Source organism: Artemia franciscana, chromosome 15, assembly GCF_032884065.1.
Source record: "Artemia franciscana chromosome 15, ASM3288406v1, whole genome shotgun sequence".
Lineage (NCBI taxonomy): Eukaryota > Metazoa > Arthropoda > Branchiopoda > Anostraca > Artemiidae > Artemia > Artemia franciscana.
The window spans coordinates 39514061-39528406 of NC_088877.1; the positions used below are offsets into that span (position 1 = coordinate 39514061).

The 14346-nt window shown below is 31.7% G+C and overlaps 1 protein-coding gene across 1 annotated transcript in view; it reads right to left on the minus strand.

Annotated features, from left to right (window-relative positions):
* Positions 1-14346, minus strand: part of LOC136036454 (pre-mRNA-processing factor 6-like) — a 91123-nt gene continuing 76777 nt past the window's right edge. Inside the window, exon 17 of the mRNA XM_065718693.1 lies at positions 1-257. Within this exon, the coding sequence (XP_065574765.1) occupies positions 105-257 (153 nt within the window). The 3' untranslated portion in view covers positions 1-104. The remainder of the gene's footprint in view (positions 258-14346) is intronic.

Sequence of the window (14346 nt, forward strand, 5' to 3'; positions counted from 1 at the left end):
GAAATCTCCTTTCTTATATTAACTGAAAAAAAGATCAATGGAAAAAAGCGAACCGACTAATATAAACATCAGTATTAAACACTATTTACAAAAGCATTATCAACTTAGGTTGGAATGGGCAGTTCTTTTGCAACAATTTCTAGAATTTCACCAATTTTCTTCCGCCAATATTCAGGTCTTTTGGCTACTTGCTGCCACATTTCTCCATGATGTGGCTCTGCCGCGGTACAGCGCTTCTTTACTTCATCTTGTTGAGTCTAAAATATTATCACAAGTTAAATCCTATAAGCCCAGTCACCAACAAAATTAGCAATAGCGAAATTCACCTAAAACACAGTGTTAGCTGATACCATTGACTAGATATCCGCATTAGCAATTGGATTAGCCATCCGCAATGGATGATTTAATAAAAAAGTGTGGCTAATCCCCAATACCGAAAAACCATGTGTCCCATTGGTTTTTCAACCTCGCATAGTACTTCTCTCTCTCTTATTTTTTCTTTTTTTTTACAAATGACCTCGAGAAATGACGAGTTCCTGCCAGAGATTACGCTTCTTTTTTCCCGACTTTTCTATCTATTACTTATTCTTCTTCTTCTTTTTTGAATTGCATATATACGCTGTCACATAATTTCATTACTCGGGATCATACATCCGAGTTTGAGCCCAGGTCCCGTTTAATAAAGCAAAGATAAATACCGACAAATACCGCACTGCCTTTCCTCCCAAACATCAAGACAAGAAGAACAATAGGGAATTATTTTCGCAGGACAGTGGAAATCTAATTTGAATGAATATTTCGGTCCTATGTCCAAGGGCCGTCCTCAGCAAAACATAAATATATAGAAGAAGAAATACTCACAACAATATATGACAAATAGAACTAAAACGGAACTTTTTTTAAATATAAAGAAAAGAAAAATTTGAATTTTTAAGTCAGAAATGGACCTTTGAGGTCAGTTGCCAGAAAAGTAAGATTAGCACTAAAACGCGTTTTTAATTATTCTTTTTTCATTTCAATGAATTGCGTCGTTTCATCTCACTTTATTTATCAGTCCTAGTTGAACTTCGCTGAAGTAAGGATGCTGGGACTGTTTTAAAAACATTTTCATTTTAGTTCTACTGGTCGTATGTTGTTGTAAGTTTTTCTTCTACTATATATTTATGTTTTGCTGAGAACGACTCTTGGACATAGGACCGAAATATGCATTCAAATTAGATTTCCACTGTCTTGCGAAAATAATTACCTATTGATTCTCTTGTTTTTTATGTTAAGGAAAAAACCATTTTGCCAGTACAAATACTTGTTGTTGGTATCTTCTTCTTCTTTTTTAAAATAGCATGGAAACCCTTCTGAATAATCTGTATCATTATTGTTTGTTATTTATATTTTTTTAATTATTATTCTTTTTGTTTTTTTCTCTTTTTTCTCTCTTTATTCTCTGTTTTCCATTATTTATTCTTTCTCTCTTTATTCTCTTTTTTTTACATTATTGATTCTTCTTGTTAAAGCATGGAAACCCTTCAGCATAATCTATCGTTATTATTTGATATTTATGTTTTATATTTTATTATTCTTCTTATTTTTTTTCTCCTTTTCTCTCTTTATTCTTTTTTCCCATTATTCATTCTTCTTGTTAAAGCATGGAAACCCTTCTGCATAATATATTTATTTTATTATTTGCTATTTATATTTTATTCTTTTTCTTGTTTTTTCTCTTTCTTCGCTTTTTCTCTCCATATTCTCTTTTTTCCATTGTTTATTCTCTCTCTCTTTATTCTGTTTTATTCCATTATTTATTCTTCTTGTTATAGCATGGAAACCCTTCTGCATAATCTCTATCATTATTGTATGCTATTTATTCTTGTTGTTATTCTATTTATTATTCTTCTTTTTTTTTCTTTTTTCTCTCTTTATTCTCTTTTTTCCATTATTTATTCTTCTTGTTATAGCATGGAAACCCTTCTGCATAATCTCTACCATCATTATTTGTTATTTATATTTTTTTCTTATTATTCTTCTTGTTTTTTCTCTTTATTCTCTTTTTTTCCATTATTTATTCCTTCTCTCTTTATTCTCTTTTTTCCCATTATTTATTCTTCTTGTTATAGCATGGAAACCCTTCTGCATAATCTCTATCATTATTGTTTGCCATTTATATTTTTTTCTTATTATTCTTCTTCTTTTTTCTCTCTTTATTCTTTTTTTCCATTATTTATTCTTCTTGTTATAGTATAGAAACTCTTCTGCATGATCTCTATCATTATTATTTGTTATTTATATTTTTTCTTATTCTTCTTCTTGTTTTTTCTCTTTTCTCTCTTTATTTTCTTTTTTTCCATTATTTATTCTTTCTCTCTTTATTCTCCTTTTTCCATAATTTATTCTTCTTGTTATAGCATGGAAACCCTTCTGCATAGTTTCTATCATTATTATTTACTATTTATATTTTTTCTTATTATTCTTCTTGCTATTTTCTCTTTATTTTCTTTTTTTCCAGTATTTATTCTTCATGTTATAGCATAGAAACCCTTCTGCATAATCTACCGTTAATTATTTACTATTTATATCTTATTATTCTTCTTGCTTTTTCTCTTTTTCTCTCTTTATTCTTTTTTTCCATTATTCATTCTCCTTGTTAAAGCATGGAAACCCTTCTGCATAATCTATCGTTATTATTTGCTATTTATATTTTATATTTTATTCTTCTTCTTATTTTTTCTCTTTCTTCTCTCCATATTCTCTTTTTTCCATTGTTTATTCTTTCTCTCTTTATGCTCTTTTTCCCATTATTTAATCTTTTTGTTATAGCATGGAAACCCTTCTACATAATCTCTATCATTATATGCTATTTATATTTTTTTTCTTATTATTCTTCTTGTTTTTTCTTTTTTTCTCTCTCTATTCTCTTTTTTTCCATTATTTATTCTTTCTCTCTTTATTCTCTTTTTTTCCCATTATTTATTCTTCTTGTTATAGCATGGAAACCCTTCTGCATAATCTCTATCATTATTGTATGCTATTTATTCTTGTTGTTATTCTATTTATAATTCTTCTTGTTTTTTCTCTTTTTCTCTCTTAATTCTCTTTTTTTTCCATTATTTATTTATTCCATTATTTTTTCCATAATCTCTATCATTATTATTTGCTATTTATATTTTTTCTTATTCTTCTTCTTGTTTTTTCTCTCTTAATTTTCTTTTTTCCACTATTTATTCTTTCTCTCTTTATTCTCCCTTTTCCATTATTTATTCTTCATGTTAAAGCATAGAAACCCTTCTACATAATCTATCGTTATTATTTACTATTTATATTTTACATCTTATTATTCTTCTTGTTTTTTCTCTTTTTCTCTCTTTATTCCTTTTTTCCATTGTTCATTCTTCTTGTTAAAGCATGGAAAGCCTTCTGCATAATCTATCTTTATTATTATCTATTTATATTTTATTCTTCTTCTTATTTTTTCTCTTTCTTCTCTTTTTCTCTCCATATTCTCTTTTTTCCATTGTTTATTCTTTCTCTCTTTATACTCTTTTTTCCCATTATTTATTCTTTTTGTTATAGCATGGAAACCCTTCTGCATAATCTCTATCATTATTATATGCTATTTATATTTTCTTTCTTATTATTCTTCTTGTTTTTTCTTTTTTCTCTATTCTCTTTTTTCCATTATTTATTCTTTCTCTCTTTATTCTCTTTTTTTCCCATTATTTATTCTTCTTGTTATAGCATGGAAACCCTTCTGCATAATCTCTATCATTATTGTTTGCCATTTATATTTTTTCTTATTATTCTTCTTCTTTTTTCTCTTTTTCTCTCTTAATTCTCTATTTTTCCATTATTTATTCTTCTTGTTATAGCATGGAAACTCTTCTGCATAATCTCTATCATTATTATTTGTTGTTTATATTTTTTTCTTATTCTTCTTCTTGTTTTTTATGGCACTTGGTATTAACCAAGTGACATATAGCAGTCGCCAATTCTGTCGGTCTGTCGGTCTGTCTGTCGGTCTGTCTGTCGGTCTGTCTGTCGGTCTGTCTGTCGGTCCCGGTTTTGCTACTTTAGGCACTTCCAGGTAAGCTAGGACGATGAAATTTGGCAAGCGTATCAGGGACCGGACCAGATTAAATTAGAAATAGTCGTTTTCCCGATTTGACCATCTGGGGGGGAGTGGGGGCCCGGTTAATTCGCAAAAAATAGAAAAAATGAAGTATTTTTAACTTATCAGCGGGTATTTGGATCTTAATGAAATTTGATGTTTGGAATGATATTGTGTCTTAGAGCTCTTATTTTTAATCCCGACCGGATCTGATGACATTGGGGGGAGTTGGAGGGGGAAAACCTAAAGTCCCGGTTTTGCTACTTTAGGCACTTCCAGGTAAGCTAGGACGATGAAATTTGGCAAGCGTATCAGGGACCGGACCAGATTAAATTAGAAATAGTCGTTTTCCCGATTTGACCATCTGGGGGGGGGAGAAGGGGCCGGTTAATTCGGAAAAATAGAAAAAATGAAGTATTTTTAACTTATGAGCGGGTGATTGGATCTTAATGAAATTTGATGTTTGGAATGATATTGTGTCTCAGAGCTCTTATTTTAAATCCCGACTGGGTCTGATGACATTGGGGGGAGTTGGAGGGGGGAAACCTAAAATCTTGGAAAACACTTAGAGTAGAGGGATCGGGATGAAACTTGATGGGAAAAATAAGCGCAAGTCCCAGATACATGATTGACATAATCGGAACTTATTTGCTCTCTTTGGGGTAGTTGGGAGGGGGGGAGTAAGTCTTAAAAATTAGAAAAATGAGGTATTTTCAACTTACGAACGGGTGATCGGATCTCAATGAAATTTGATGTTTAGAAGGATATCGTGTCTTAGAGCTCTTATTTTAAATCCCGACCGGATCTGGTGATGGGGGCGGGGAGTTGGGAGGGGGAAACCTAAAACTTGGAAAACACTTAGAGTGGAGGGATCGGGATGAAACATGGTGGGAAAAATAAACACAAGTCCTAGATAGATGATTGACATAAACGGAACGGATCCGCTCTCTTTTGGGTAGTTGGGGGGGGGGGTTAATTCTGAAAAATTAGAAAAAATGAGGTATTTTTAACTTACGAATGGGTGATTGGATCTCCATGAAATTTGATTTTTAGAAGGATATCGTGGCTCAAAGCTCTTATTTTAAATCCTGACCGGATCTGGTGACATTGGGGGAAGTTTGGGGTGGGGAGACCTAAAATGATGGGAAACCCTTAGATTGGAAGGATTGGGATGAAACTTGGTTGGAAAAATAAGCAAAAGTCTTGCATACGTAATTTACATAATTGGAACGGATCCGCTCAATTGCGGGGGGGGGGGGGTAATTCTGAAAAATAAGAAAAATAACGTATTTTTAACTTACGAAGGAGTGATCGGATCTTCATGAAACTTCATATTTAGAAGGACCTCGTAACTCTGATATCTTATTTTAAATCTCAACCGGATCAAACGTAATTGGGGGGGGGACAGTTGGGGGGACCGGAAATCTTAGAAAATACTTAAAGCGGTGAGATCAGGATGAAACTGGATGGGAAGAATAGAAACCTGTCTAAGATACGTGACTGACATAACTGGACCGGATCTGCTCTCTTTGGTGGAATTGGGAGGGGGGAGGTAATTTTGAAAATTGAGGTATTTGTAACTTACGAAAGGGTGACCAGATCTTAATGAAATTTGATATTTAGAAGGATCTTGTGCTATAAAGTTTAACTTTAGGTTCTGACCTTCTCACAAGTGCCAAATGAGCTCTTGGCTCTTCCGACCTCGTCCAAATGAGCTCTTGGCTCTTCCGACCTCGTACCATATGAGCTCTCGGCTCTTCCGACCTCGTCACAAGTGCCATATGAGCTCTTAGCTCTTGTTCTCTCTTAATTTTCTTTTTTCCCATTATTTATTCTTTCTCTCTTTATTCTCTCTTTTCCATTATTTATTCTTCATGTTATAGCATAGAAACCCTTCTGCATAGTTTCTATCATTATTATTTGCTATATATATTTTTTTCTTATTATTCTTCTTCTTTTTTCTCTCTTTATTCTTTTTTTCCATTATTTATTCTTCTTGTTATAGTATAGAAACTCTTCTGCATGATCTCTATCATTATTATTTGTTATTTATATTTTTTCTTATTCTTTTTCTTGTTTTTTCTCTTTTCTCTCTTTATTTTCTTTTTTTCCATTATTTATTCTTTCTCTCTTTATTCTCCTTTTTCCATTATTTATTCTTCTTGTTATAGCATGGAAACCCTTCTGCATAGTTTCTATCATTATTATTTACTATTTATATTTTTTCTTATTATTCTTCTTGCTATTTTCTCTTTATTTTCTTTTTTTCCAGTATTTGTTCTTCATGTTATAGCATAGAAACCCTTCTGCATAATCTACCGTTAATTATTTACTATTTATATCTTATTATTCTTCTTGCTTTTTCTCTTTTTCTCTCTTTATTATTTTTTTTCCATTATTCATTCTCCTTGTTAAAGCATGGAAACCCTTCTGCATAATCTATCGTTATTATTTGCTATTTATATTTTATATTTTATTCTTCTTCTTATTTTTTCTCTTTCTTCTCTCCATATTCTCTTTTTTCCATTGTTTATTCTTTCTCTCTTTATGCTCTTTTTTCCCATTATTTAATCTTTTTGTTATAGCATGGAAACCCTTCTACATAATCTCTATCATTATATGCTATTTATATTTTTTTTCTTATTATTCTTCTTGTTTTTTCTTTTTTTCTCTCTATTCTCTTTTTTTCCATTATTTATTCTTTCTCTCTTTATTCTCTTTTTTTCCCATTATTTATTCTTCTTGTTATAGCATGGAAACCCTTCTGCATAATCTCTATCATTATTGTATGCTATTTATTCTTGTTGTTATTCTATTTATAATTCTTCTTGTTTTTTCTCTTTTTCTCTCTTAATTCTCTTTTTTTCCATTATTTATTTATTCCATTATTTTTTCCATAATCTCTATCATTATTATTTGCTATTTATATTTTTTCTTATTCTTCTTCTTGTTTTTTCTCTCTTAATTTTCTTTTTTCCACTATTTATTCTTTCTCTCTTTATTCTCTCTTTTCCATTATTTATTCTTCATGTTAAAGCATAGAAACCCTTCTACATAATCTATCGTTATTATTTACTATTTATATTTTACATGTTATTATTCTTCTTGTTTTTTCTCTTTTTCTCTCTTTATTCCTTTTTTCCATTGTTCATTCTTCTTGTTAAAGCATGGAAAGCCTTCTGCATAATCTATCTTTATTATTATCTATTTATATTTTATTCTTCTTCTTATTTTTTCTCTTTCTTCTCTTTTTCTCTCCATATTCTCTTTTTTCCATTGTTTATTCTTTCTCTCTTTATACTCTTTTTTCCCATTATTTATTCTTTTTGTTATAGCATGGAAACCCTTCTGCATAATCTCTATCATTATTATATGCTATTTATATTTTCTTTCTTATTATTCTTCTTGTTTTTTCTTTTTTCTCTATTCTCTTTTTTCCATTATTTATTCTTTCTCTCTTTATTCTCTTTTTTTCCCATTATTTATTCTTCTTGTTATAGCATGGAAACCCTTCTGCATAATCTCTATCATTATTGTTTGCCATTTAAATTTTTTCTTATTATTCTTCTTCTTTTTTCTCTTTTTCTCTCTTAATTTTCTATTTTTCCATTATTTATTCTTCTTGTTATAGCATGGAAACTCTTCTGCATAATCTCTATCATTATTATTTGTTGTTTATATTTTTTTCTTATTCTTCTTCTTGTTTTTTCTCTCTTAATTTTCTTTTTTCCCATTATTTATTCTTTCTCTCTTTATTCTCTCTTTTCCATTATTTATTCTTCATGTTATAGCATAGAAACCCTTCTGCATAGTTTCTATCATTATTATTTGCTATATATATTTTTTTAGGAAGCATGAAATTAGGTGACATAGAATTTGTTTACTCAGGAAGGAAGGATGGGGTACATAGACAGGGAGTAGGGCTCATGATGAATAAGGAAGCTGCTAAGTCTTGTTTAGGCTGGGAAGGTATTAATAATAGAATACTAATTGCTCATTTTATGACTAAAAAGTTTAGGGTATCAGTTATAGTAGTATATGCCCCCATTGAACCAACTGATGGAGATACTAGTGACTCAGATGAATTTTACTTACAGTTACAGGAGCAAATAGACAGGGTACCAGGTAGAAATATGGTGTATTTGCTAGGAGATTTTAATGCCCAGGTTGGTAGAAATAGGGATAGATGGTATCCTAGCCTAGGTAATTTTGGTGTAGGAAAAGAAAACAGTAATGGCTATAGGCTTTTGCAATTTTGTAGGTATAACAACCTAGTTATAACCAATACGGTGTTTGGTCACAAAATGGCCCATAAGTTGACATGGTATTCACGTGATGGTAAGACAGCAAACCTTATTGATTATGTTATTGTAAACAGAAGACTAGCAGGATCAATACAAGATACTAGGGTGTATAGGAGTGCCGTTATTGATGTTAAAAGTAAAGATCACCATCTAGTAGTGTCTAAGGTTAATTTAAAGCTGAAATTTCGGAAGAGTAACTCCCTCCCGGGAAGTTATGATGTTGGTAGACTTCAGGATGAAAATTTGAGAAAAAAATTCCAGGAACAGTTGAGTACTAAACTTGAGGGTTTAAAATTTGACAATGTGGAAGATGGATGGAATAATTTCAGAAAAACAATTTGTGAAGTTGCTGATGGTGTCCCAGGGAAGAGTGCTAAGACAGCAACTAGGAATATTAGTGAAAAAGCTTTAGGTTTAATAGAGAGTAGAAGGGGTTTGTATAGTTATCTGAGCGATAGGTCGTATGAAAACAAAAGGAATGTAAAGAAAGTGGAGAAAGCATTAAAATATGAACTAAGGAGATGTGAAATGGAGGCGATGGATAAAATTGCTGAGGATCTGGAAGATGCGGCTAGACGGCATAATAGTAAAATATTATACTGGCATGTTAATAAATTGAAAGGGAGTAGCCGATCCGGACTAGTCCCAGTTAAAGATAGAAATGGGGTCACAATTAGTGATAAGGAAAAAGTTAAAGAAAGATGGGTGGAACATTTTGAGAATGTGCTAAACCGAGATACAGTTGCAGGAAAAGATATAGATGAAAATGAAAAAGTTTGTGATACCTTGGATGTGAAGGAAGATTTGTTTAGTGAGGAAGAATTAGCGACAGTACTAGAAGGATTAAAAAATAATAAGGCCCCAGGTGCTGATAGTATGATTAATGAGTTCCTTAAATATGGTGGCTCTGAGGTTAGGAATAAGCTACTGAAGATTATGAACATGATTTTTGAAAAAGGGGAAGTACCCAATGATTTTAGGAAAACCTTAATTAAACCACTGTATAAGAAAGGTGACAAGAGTGAATGTCGGAATTATCGAGGCATTAGTCTGGTCTCTGTAGGTAGCAAATTACTGAGTAATATGATACTTTTTAGACTGAGACATGCTGTAGACAAAGTTTTAAGGGAAGAACAATGCGGTTTTAGAAAAGGTAGAGGATGTGTCGACCATGTTTTCACTCTTAGGTTAATACTTGAGAGGTCCCTTCGTTGTCAAACACCTTTGGTCCTTAGTTTTATCGATTATGAGCAAGCTTTCGATTCTGTTGATAGAACAGCGTTAACAAAGGTCTTATCGTTATATGGTATACCAGAAAAATACATTAAAGTGATTTGCGCTATGTACGAGAATAATACTGCTGCGGTTAAGGTAGGAAATGAGGTTAGCAACTGGTTTTGTATTAAATCAGGAGTTAAGCAGGGTTGTGTTCTATCCCCCTTTATATGGATCATTTTGATGGACTTCGTCTTAAGGAGCACAGGAAAGGCAATTGGAGACCATGGAATCAAATGGGGAGGAAGAACGCTCCTGGACTTAGATTATGCTGATGATTTAAGCATATTAGATGAAAGTGTGAGCAAAATGAATGAATTTTTAGAGGTTTTACGAGTTCAGGGTGCTAAAATAGGCTTGAAAATTAATGTTAAGAAGACTAAGTCACTAAGGTTAGGAATAAGTGAAGATGAACAGGTGACCTTAGGTAACGAAAAGATTGATCAGGTTGGGAGCTTCAGTTACCTTGGTAGTATTATTAGTAAAGATGGTGGGAGCAGTGAAGATGTTAAAAGTAGAATAGCTAAAGCTCAGGGTGTTTTTCACAGTTAAAAAAAGTTTGGAAGAATAGAAAGATAAGCCTACAAACCAAGATTAGAATATTGGAAGCTACAGTGATGACAGTGGTCAAATATGGCTCTGAAGCATGGACACTCCGAAAAGCAGATGAAAATTTACTAGATGTTTTCCAGAGAAATTGCCTACGGATTGTTCTGGGTACCCGGCTGACTGACCGTATTTCAAACAGTAGGTTGTACGAAAAGTGTGGTTCAATCCCGCTTTCTGGGGCTATAATGAAAGAAAGGTTGAGATGGCTAGGCCACGTTCTATGGATGAAGGATGACAGATTACCGAAGATTGTCCTTTTTGGCCAACCGTCTGGGGCTACACGGAAAGCAGGTCGTCCTTGTCTGGGTTGGGAGGATGTCATAAATAAGGATTTAAAGGAAATGGGAACTTCCTGGGAGGGTGTAAAGAGGGAGGCTTTAAATAGATTAGGTTGGAGGAGGAGCGTGCGTAGCTGTGTTGGCCTCAGGCGGCTTGGTGCTGCAGTGAGTTATTAGTAGTAGTAGTAGTAGTATTTTTTTCTTATTATTCTTCTTGCTTTTTTCTCTTTATTTTCCATTATTTATTCTTCTTGTTATAGCATGGAAACCCTTCTGCATAATCTCTATCATTATTATTTTTTTTTCTTATTATTCTTCTTGTTTTTTTCTCTTTTCTCTCTTTATTCTCTTTTTTCCGCCATTTATTCTTTCTCTCTTTATTCTCTTTTTTTCTATTATTTATTCTTCTTGTTATAGTATGAAAACCCTTCTGCATAATCTCTATCATTATTATTTGCTATTTATATATTTTTTTCTTATTATTCTTCTTGTTTTTCTCTCTTTATTCTCTTTTTTCCATTATCTATTCTTCTTGTTATAGCATGGAAACCCTTCTGCATAATATCTATCATTATTATTTGTTATTTATATTTTTTCGTATTATTTTTCTTTTTTTCTCTCTGTATTCTTTCCCCCCCCCCATTATTTTGTTCTTCTTGTTATAGCATGAAAACCCTTCCACATAACCTCTATCATTATTATTTGCTATTTATATTTTTTTCTTATTATTCTTCGTTTTTTTCTCTTTTTCTCTCTTTATTCTCTTTTTTTCCATTATTTATTCTTTCTATCTTTATTCTCTTTTTTTCTATTATTTATTCTTCTTGTTATAGCACTGCATAATATCTATCATTATTATTTGCTATTTATATTTTTTTATCATTATTCTTCTCGTTTTTTCTCTTTTTCTCTCTTTATTCCCTTTTTTTCCATTATTTTGTTCTTTTTGTTATAGCATGAAAACCCTTCCGCACAATCTATATCATTATTATTTGTTATTTATATTTTTTTCTCATTATTCGTCTTGTTTTTTTCTTTTTCTCTCTTTATTCTCTTTTTTTCCATTATTTATTCCTTTTGTTATAGCACGGAAACCCTTCTGCATAATCCGATTTGGCATTTGGCATTATCCGAGTTCGATTTCAGGTCCCGCATCGAATAGCTGCCGCTGGGTTCTAACTCTTCCCTTTAATACCAAACAGAGATAAATCTCACCACCCCACCACAAGACATTTTTTTTTCGGCAGTTTTTTCCCCTGTACATTTGGCTTCATCTAGTTCTGAATGTTAGCTGAATCTCTATCGTGAACAGGATTTATTATAACTGAGTCCCCAAAAGCTACCCCAAATCTAAAACCATAAATCTCCCGAAATATGTCAAATCCTTAAAATCTTTAGTCTTAAAATTCTTTATATCCTTAGTGAAAAATCCTTAATTCTTCTAAATTGTATACATATCAAAACTTTATATAATCCTTAAAATAATCTCCCCTTTAAAATCCTTAGTCTTGAAATCTTAAAAATAAGTCTTAGAAATCTAAAAATTCTTAAAACTCACGCTCAATCTCGGTGTTAGTAAAATTGCATTGTAATTAGCCCTTTTTAAAACCAAAGACCATGTTATTTTTCGGAATGTTTATAGAATAAAAGCAGTTTGATAGTCACAATGTTGTCCAGCTGAATCTGATTGTTTCAGTTGGTTAAGTGGGAAATAATAAGTTATGAAAATATAGATATATTAAAAAATTAGGAGAATTAAGGAATCGATTACAAGTTAAATAAGGAAAAAAAGGAACGCGACTGAAAAATTGGTAAAAAAGGTTAGAAACATACAGTACTAAACAGGTGAATGAGAAGTTACTCTCCTCTGAATGTGTGGTTGTATTTAGGAAACAACAGATTGATAAAGTTTGAATTTTCAAGGACAAAAAGCGCATTCAAATTCAATTAATTAGTTGGACAAGGGACTATCAGTTAAAAAAGTTCATTGGTGATATAATTTTTGTTACCTTTTATGTATTCTAAAAAAATGAACCGTTCCTAAAAACATTTTGGCAGTGAGGAGATATTCAAAAGCACAACATCTAAACTCTGTCTGGATAAGGTTCAGATTTTCCAATCAGAAATCTGTATGAAAGATTTTGATTGGTCCGGCGTTAACCAAATCGATTGAACTTCAGTTTTAGTTCCATCTAGTCCTGGAGTTAAATCTATATCGTAAACGGGTTTCATTTCCACCGTTTCCTGAAATTAGCGCTACTTAAGTTTCGGTATTAGTAAAATCCCATTACAAATTACCTTTTTTTGAAACCAAAAGGCTTTTCGAAATGTTTATAGAATAAAAGCTGTTTGACAATCTATTTTTTCTCCTTATATTTAGTCAGCGTTGTCAGTCAACTTTTTCAGTTTTATACAAGGTTTGATGGTGACAGGTTGAATTAGGTTGAGTTAGGTTTGGTTTTTAACCCATTTTTGAAATTTAAACCTAACTTAACCTAACACAACCTAACCTAATTTTTACTGTTACCATCAAAGCTAGCATAAGACTAAAAAAATTGATTTGCAAAGCTAATTGAATCCAAGCAGAGAAAAAGGAATTTTGGACGTTCCCGGTGAATTTTGACATCAACCAGATTTCGGACATTCACATCATCATATATAAAGAAAAAAAGTGAATACCCACTTCAGAAAGTGATTTGTTGAAATTCATTTGAAAAAAATGAAGAAGTCTTAATTAAAAACGAAAAGTTGAATGACAACTTATTATACTTTAAAGTACCAAGAATAATGAAAACTACAAGCTAATTGTTTAAATTGATTAAGTGGAAACTTACACAACTTAACATACAATTTGTATATTTTTCTTTGTCTTTTCATTATATGATTTAATTAATTAATTGAGCTACTGTGCACAGGTCATTTGGGCTTCTAGTAGTGGCTATGTTTATTTCATTATTTTATAACTTCTGTGAATTGTTGAAAATTAAGATATCAATCAGTTGAAAAGGGGGGAAAAATTAGAAAAAAAATCGCGAAATAATTTTTTAATGAAAAAGACCTCCATAAGCAGTTGTTCAGTTTTGATAGAAGCGAGTGCCTAGTTAAAAAAAAATCCATAAAAAAGAATCTAAAACACAGGACAAGAAAAAGATGATAAAGAAGTTAACATCATTTGCAGATTTAGTTCTGCAAGGGACATAATAGATTACTAATATTTGGACTTTTATGGACGAATAGCGTCAAAAAAGTCGCCCGTACTAGTTTTTGTACCTATTATTGGTGTCTGCTTTTCATTTTGTGCTAAGACAGAAGGTTTTTTTTATGCTAATTAAGAAATTTTTTTTCGAGGGGAGTTTACAAAAAAACTTAACGTTGAGAAATTGTTTATATTCATTTTTGTTACGTTTTTTATGGACGAAAAGCGTAAAAAAAACACGTTGGGTACAATTTTTGCTTTTTTTTTGTATAAAAAAATAGCAATCTCTAAAAACATTGTGACAGAACACAAAAGCACAACATTTGAATCATAGTTGTCGATGAGTCATAAAACGATGAGTCATCGTTCAGTCCCCCCCCCTTGAATAACAAGGAAGATTATTTTAGCACTGTTAGCCCTGATTTGTCTTTTTTTTCCCAGAGGAGATCTCTGGGAAAAATTTTTTTTCCCAGAGGAGATCTCAAACTAGCCGTCATAAATATCGGGAAAGGTTTAATTTGAACGGAGGTGAAAATAAATAGACATCAATTAAACACATTCTACAGCGTTGTGTTCTACAACGCT